The sequence below is a fragment of the Portunus trituberculatus genome, chromosome 44 (assembly GCF_017591435.1).
Source record: "Portunus trituberculatus isolate SZX2019 chromosome 44, ASM1759143v1, whole genome shotgun sequence".
Taxonomy (NCBI): Eukaryota; Metazoa; Arthropoda; class Malacostraca; order Decapoda; family Portunidae; genus Portunus; species Portunus trituberculatus.
Genome location: NC_059298.1, coordinates 13,684,688 through 13,692,187, shown reverse-complemented (window position 1 = coordinate 13,692,187; position 7,500 = coordinate 13,684,688). Strand labels below are relative to the sequence as shown.

The 7,500-nt window shown below is 41.3% G+C and overlaps 1 protein-coding gene across 1 annotated transcript in view; it reads left to right on the top strand.

The window, feature by feature from the left end:
• Positions 1-1,072: 1,072 nt before the first annotated feature.
• Positions 1,073-7,500, top strand: part of LOC123518722 (phospholipid-transporting ATPase IF-like) — a 19,525-nt gene continuing 13,097 nt past the window's right edge. Inside the window, exons 1-8 of the mRNA XM_045279721.1 lie at positions 1,073-1,452; positions 1,691-1,822; positions 2,397-2,486; positions 3,657-3,821; positions 4,166-4,318; positions 4,490-4,570; positions 5,383-5,521; positions 6,159-6,207. Coding sequence (XP_045135656.1) covers positions 1,450-1,452; positions 1,691-1,822; positions 2,397-2,486; positions 3,657-3,821; positions 4,166-4,318; positions 4,490-4,570; positions 5,383-5,521; positions 6,159-6,207 — 812 coding nt within the window. The 5' untranslated portion in view covers positions 1,073-1,449. The remainder of the gene's footprint in view (positions 1,453-1,690; positions 1,823-2,396; positions 2,487-3,656; positions 3,822-4,165; positions 4,319-4,489; positions 4,571-5,382; positions 5,522-6,158; positions 6,208-7,500) is intronic.

The window sequence follows — 7,500 nt, the reverse complement described above, 5'->3', positions numbered from 1 at the left end:
ATGCCTGGCTGGGGAATGTAATGAAAGCATGCCATGATCATTCCTCTTTCTGTTCTCAAAATTCCCCGATCCATGAACCTCCCTTTGCCTCGTCTCACCTTGGCACTCTTGACATTAAAACAGGTTATGTCTTTCTTAGTATAAAACATCCACCATATTATCACAAAAGGTTCCGGCTACCTCAGAGAACATACAAGTTAGACTGAGTGATGTTTGTAGTTTCTATTACGTTACTACATTGATATCGTCGTCGTTCTCTTTCTCCTCTCTCTACTAACACTTCTCTTTCCTCCTTTTCCTATCTCTCATTTTCTTTTATTTCCTGCTCTTCATGTACTATTTCCTATTCTATTTTTTCATCTTCCTTTTTCCTACTATTACTACTTTATCTTTCAATCACACTCATGAAACACCACCACCACCAACAACAACAATAAAGATAACAACAAATCCCTCACTAGAATGACACAGTTGATGGTCGAGGAGCTCAGTAAAGGCAAATTTGAAGAGCGTGCGTGGTGGTGAAGTGAGCAACCCCGACCTTGACTAATGTTTGCATATCATAATGCAGGTTAGTGATCTAGAGGAAAAGAGAGAGGCAAGATTACGTTGAAGTATTGACGAGATAGAGCATGAGAGAGAGAGAGAGAGAGAGAGAGAGAGAGAGAGAGAGAGAGAGAGAGAGAGAGAGAGAGAGAGACGGAAATGAACATAACGGTAGAGAAAAATAAAAAGAGAAATTGTATAACTTCATTCACAGATAAGAGTTTTGTCACCATTTTTTCTCCTCCAATACTTTGAAGAATGATAGAATTTAGAAAAAAACAAAAAGAGCCTCACATACACAAACTATTTAATTTCTTCCCCTTATCTTCAAATCAAATACACGAGATTACCAGTATTATTTTCTTTATACACTTGTTATCTCCCTGTACAACATCTCCCCCCCCTCCGCTTCCAAATCTCCCAGCCTTATCACAGCTAAAGCCTCTGTCAGAAACCTATCATCATACAAAGATTACTGAAGATAAGGAAGGAGTAACGCCTCTTAACAACGCAAGTGCAGATAGGGTTACGTAGGAGATTCAGTGTGTTTTCTGGTGCGCAAAGTGGAAGTATCGTTAACAGGGGCAGTATTCTAATTCTAATGGTGTAGTTTCCTCACACCTACCCACCCACCAGTGCTACTCTTTACTCTCGAGCTAAAGAGCTGGGACCGAGTGAGGGAGGAACGTGTGCGTGTTAAGCTGAACTGTGCACGGTGAAATGATATCTAAAAAAACAGGGAAAAGTGTTAGAAGTGATGGGGAGAGGTGGTGATTTCTAGTGTGTACGTGCGTGTGTGTGTGTGTGTGTGTGTGTGTGTGTGTGTGTGTGTGTGTGTGTGTGTGTGTGTGTGTGTGTGTGTGTGTGTGTTTATAGGTTTCAGATCTGGCACGGAGAATCACAATGGTAAGTTACATACAAAAGGGAAGAGGTTAATTGAGACGTACTTATACATCTCTGTAAAACTTTGATTAACTACAACACGCAAAGTCACATCACCACTCTGCTTCACCAATTATGAGGCTTTTTTTCAATAACTGAAGTTAAAATAGAACCGGAATTCGAAATAACGAGACAATACTCTCTCTCTCTCTCTCTCTCTCTCTCTCTCTCTCTCTCTCTCTCTCTCTCTCTCTCTCTCTAGTCTACTACCTCAACACGTACAGTATACCTCCATCGCCGTCCACCCCCACCCCCTACGCCCTCCTATGACTCGATGGACGTCCCTGTTCTCATCCTCCCTCACAACCAATCCAACCTGGTCACCACAGCCAAGGTAAGCCGCTGATATATGCTGGGAAACACTTCCACGCATACTTACAATACAGAGACACACAACACTAGGCAATACAATGGCACTATGAGGTGTAAATACTCTAAGTTATCTGGTTGTGAATTTCTTAGCAGGTTAAGTTTATGTAAGAAGTGGTGAAGTTGTTAAGTGGGAATTGTTATCTATGTATTTGTTAGTTGTAGTTTTATAAAGAGTGCTATTTGTTTTTTTTTTGTTTTTTTCAGTAGTGTTTGTTGAGTAACTGTGTTCATTTCTATTTTTTTTTCTTCTTATTTTAGTTTAGAAGATACTTTCGTGATGTCCATATGGAGGTTAGAGTGTTCGTACAATAATGTCAAAAGTTGTACGAAGTTTTGGTTGCCGTGGTATGTGAAAGAGCAGGTGTTATACCATTATTTTATCATGTGTCAATGTCAGACTTATCTCTCTCTCTCTCTCTCTCTCTCTCTCTCTCTCTCTCTCTCTCTCTCTCTCTCTCTCTCTCTCTCTCTCTCTCTCTCTCTCTCTATCTATCTATCTATCTATCTATCTATTTATCTCTCCATCTCTCTTGCAGTACACGCTTATCAACTTCCTGCCCAAGAATCTCTTCCAACAATTCCGACGGTTGGCCAACTTCTACTTTCTGTGTCTGGCCATAATTCATGTAAGTGTGTGTGTGTGTGTGTGTGTGTGTGTGTGTGTGTGTGTGTGTGTGTGTGTGTGTGTGTGTGTGTGTGTGTGTGTGTGTGTGTGTGTGTGTGTGTGTGTCTGCGTGTGTGTGTGTGTAAAGCCTCCTAACCATCTCCTAGTCGCCCCATTCCTCGCTTAGTCTTCGGTTGTATATGTATTTCCTTTCTTTCACTTTTACTCTCCTCAAGCAGTCCCCAACAGCCGCCATCAAGACCATGCTCAACTTAAACTCAGACATTCCCTCAAATTAAGTTAGCTTTCAAGTATTGTTGCATTAGTTCTGTCCCAGTACTATTTTCTTAATGTCTTGAGCATTGTATGTTTGAAAAAGTAGAGTAATTCATGTTTACAGTGGTTTCTGATTACCATACATCTATTTCACTGCTACAAAACGCTACAAAGTGAAACAGCAGTGTAATATCGATATTCAAACTATATGTTCATGTAGAAACGATAACCATACATACAGTTATGTGCAGTAAACGTAATTAAGTAACATGTATTTTAGCTTCAGAGTATATTAGATTGTGAGTGATATATTGTCGCTTGATAGTGCCTCGTCAGCATGAATTATGTAAACAAACGTTATCACATCGCGTCACTAACAAATGACAATATCACGCAAATGAAAACACAAGTAACGTTTTTTTAGTTTTTTTACTTATTAAGATATGTCGTGAGTCATCTGCTATACTCCCCAGCCGTGTGGCCACCACTAAACCACTCCATTAATTATCCCTGCCTGTCCTTCACTCCGTCCCACTATCAAAAATCCCTCCCTGTCTTTTTTTTTCTGTCCCTACTGGTCATCACACATCATAATACGCTCACTGTTACTGGATCACTCTGGAGGCAAAGCAACACACGTCAAAGTAGTCAGCTACAGGCGTATTATCGAGTAAATTACAAACTGAGATCAACCACAAACACTACGAATAAATACATTTGTTTTTGTACACGGAATCAAACTACAAGTATATCGAAATGGAATACTTCAGCTTCATTACACATTAGTAGTACTGACACTGAACCACCAATGAAAGAAAGCCGCCACACAGGAGTACTTACCCCTGTCCCTCATCCTGGCTCTGTCTCGTCGCACATCTCTCCATTCCGCCACGACCTGTCCGGCGCCTCACCACAGAGCACCATCGACAGCCCCGTTTCCCCACTGACGAGTATCCTGCCACTCATATTTGTGGTGAGCGTGACGGCAGTGAAGCAGGGATACGAGGACTGGCTGAGGCACCGCGAAGACAATAAGGTCAACAACGCTCCCGCCACGGTGCTGAGGGACGGTAAGCTCACGGTGAGTATACACGGTGGGGTGTTGATTCTGAATCGAAAAATGTTATATTGAAGTAGACTTTGATGATTATAAGTACTACATAGTGACAGTGGGGATGGTTCAAGCTAGAACTGAATAGAAAACAAGGACAATTCTTTAATTTTGGATAACGGTTTTAATTCTACTCAATAGGGCCTGGTACCTTCAATAGGCCATTTTATTCTTCCTTTTTTTGTACCCCTTCGCCAGAACTCAAATAAGATAAAAACAATGATATTTAGAAGAGAGTAAAGAGACAAGGAACAGCAGGTATGTTCATCCTCGCCGCGGGATTGACCTGGGCTACATACACTCGGTTTTCCTAGGGAGTAAAATGGCACCAGATCAGCGTTGGGGATGTGGTGAAGGTGAGTGACGGAGAGGAGTTCCCGTGTGACCTACTGCTGCTCGCCTCTTCTGACCCCGAGGCCAAGTGTGACGTCACCACCGCCAACCTGGATGGGGAAACTAACTTGAAGGTGAGGACAGCGAGCGCAAACATGAAAGCAAACACAAACACACACAAAGAAGAAAGCAAGAAAGAGAGAAAAAAATATTCTACCTAAATCATGTTCTTTTCAGTTTATATTCCGCCAAATTCACACATAAATAAAAAATTTTGTCTAACCTCCCGTTTACTCATTCTTCAGGTGTTCCTCTGTCCCTCCGAAACACGCAAACTGAAAACCGTGGATAACCTTTGGAGTTTACATGCGACGGTGCAATGCCAGGTGAGTGCCAGTGTTGCCAACAGTTAGCTAAGTCAGTGCCACTATCATACACAGGCAGTGAGATGACGTCGGTTCCACAATTAATACTTTATATACCTGGATAACTGTCACTACCATATCAGCAAGTGTCGAGGCCAGGACAATGGCAGAGTGAAATCATCAGCTAGCCGGGTCAGTGCCAGAATGAAATCAACAGAAAAAATATGTTCAGTTTCGTGCCAGAATGAAATGAGTAGCTAGTCAGGCCAGTGTCAATCAAATAAACAAGTAACGAGGTCAGGTCAGCGCCAACGTTCAATCACCAGGTAGCCAAGTCAGTGCCACGAACAAGTATCCCAAAACAGCCATGTCAGAGGCATTATTCAATCATCATGCAGCCAAACAGGCAAACAGGCACGAGGACACCTGCTTACCTGCCACACACACACACACACACACACACACACACACACACACACACACACACACACACACACACACACACACACACACACACACACACGACCAGCAGGCGTCCGTGAATACACACACATGCACACACTAAGGTAAATTCTACAACTCCCTACCTTTCTCTGTAATTCCTGCTGACCACGACTAGAATTCAGAATTCTTCCAAGAGGGAAGGAAGGAGGGAGGGAGACCACAAAACACTTCTGTAACTTTTCTAGGCATTTTGACTTTTCATTAACTGGCACCTTAGTGGGACTTTTATACATATACTGCTTAATTTCCGACACTTAACCAGTAACGTTCCTACATACGAGTAACAAAGAAAATAATAAGGTAACATCCCTATTGTTTCCCTACGCCAGTTGCCACACGCCAACCTCTACGACTTCAAGGGCAGTCTACAGGTACACCACGGCAACAGCCAGGCCACGAGGACACCGCTGGCCACGGAGAACCTGCTGCTGAGGGGCGCCCGGCTCACCAACACGGGCTGGGTGTACGGTGAGCAAGGGAGCGAGGGAGTGAGAGTAGAATGAGGGATGGATGAAGGAAGAACGTAGTGAATAAAGACAAAATGAAGGGAATGAGTTAATAAGTGTGTGAGCTGATGAGAAAAGGTGACTAAGAGAGTGTGTGTGAAAATAAGAATAAGCGAATGAGCATGAATGAGTGAGACAGTGATTGAGTGAGTGAGTGAGTGAGTGAGTGAGTGAGTGAGTGAGTGAGTGAGTGAGTGAGTGAGTAAGTGAGTGAGTGAAGGAGTGAAGGAGTGGAAGGAGGAAACAATTGAGTAACCTGCTTTTCACTGGCCATATTTGTCTCTACCTCCACTGTACGTTCTCCTATCACCTACAACCACCTATTTATGTATGTATGTATGTATATATGCATGTATATATGTACGTATGTATGTATATTGGCCCTTCCCTCACACACGTCCCCACCCCTTCCCTTTACTTCCCTTCACCTTAATCTTTCCCCCCAACCCTCATCCTGTTACCGTTCCTTATCTTTCACATCATCTCCCTTCCTTTCTCTTCCTTCCTCACGACCTCCTCCATGCATTAAGAACACCTCCTCCCTGCCTCCTCATCTACCTACCCTCTACTTTCCCATCATCCTCTCTCTCCATTAATAGGTCTCGCCATCTACACTGGACAGGATACTAAAATGGCATTGAACTCTAAGCTGAAAACAACAAAATCTCCATAATTGACAGGTAAGTGATAAATGTGGAAGAGGAACGAGTAAATAGAAAGGGAGAGGTGAGGGGAATTGGAGGGTGAAACGAAAGGGGTAAGGAAAGATAGGAGAAAAAGAAGGAGGAAGGAGAATATAGGATTATGTGGTGCAGGAGAGGAAAGATTATGAAAGAATGTTGATAAGTGGAGGAATATAAGGAGGAAAGAGAGGAAAAAAATGGATGGAATGAAGATGAGAGAAAAAGAATGGTTATGTTGTTAATCTTTTTTGACACACACACACACACACACACACCATAAAAGACCATCTCACCTTGATAAAACACTTGGAGACATTCTTATTTCTCTCTCTCTCTCTCTCTCTCTCTCTCTCTCTCTCTCTCTCTCTCTCTCTCTCTCTCTCTCTCTCTCTCTCTCTCTCTCACCTTACAAAAATTAAATAGGAGAATACCTTGCATATATTTACTGCCATGTAGAGACTATAGGACATTCACTATCACCTTTCCTCTAAAAGCCACCTTCGCCATCACCAGCGAACTGTGGACACCGCTGATGCATTATACCTTGTCTCTCCTTATTCTACACGAGGTCAAGATCAGAAAAAAAAAAAAAAAAGTTCTGTTAAGTGCTGCCCCATTAACACCGAACGCAGGAAGATAGAAAAATGAATGAAAAAGGGAAAATAGAATAAAAAAAAAAGCATCTCTAGTTAGTTTTGAGATTTTAGAAAATGTCTTAGTGTTCGATAAGATGGGAAGAGAAGATCAAGAGAGAAAAAAAAAAAAAGAAATAGCTAGTGATAAAACTGTACCTGCCAATTTTAAGTTGCTAAACTAAATAGTGCTTAAGTTAGGAAGAAAAAATAACATATAAAAAAAGAACCTTTCTCGATAATTTATGGTTGCTAAATAGTAAAAAGAAAAGAAAAAGAAAAAGAAAAAGAAACAAGAAATGACATAGGTTCCGTTAAGATGAAAAGAAAAAAAAAAGAAAGAAAAAACAGAAATACAATAAAAAAAACATTTCTCGATAATTTATGGTTGCTAAATGGTAAAAAGAAAAGAAAAAGAAAAAGAAAAAGAAACAAGAAATGACATAGGTTCCGTTAAGATGAAAAGAAAAAAAAAGAGAAAAAATGAAAACAAACACGATAAAACTGTTCTACTCAATAAGCTTAGTCATTAAGTGGTGATAAAATTAAGACATATCATATTTTCGTAACTTTAATGGACCAACCGCAAATTGTACACACGTCTTATCAGCAGCCACGTACTTCAC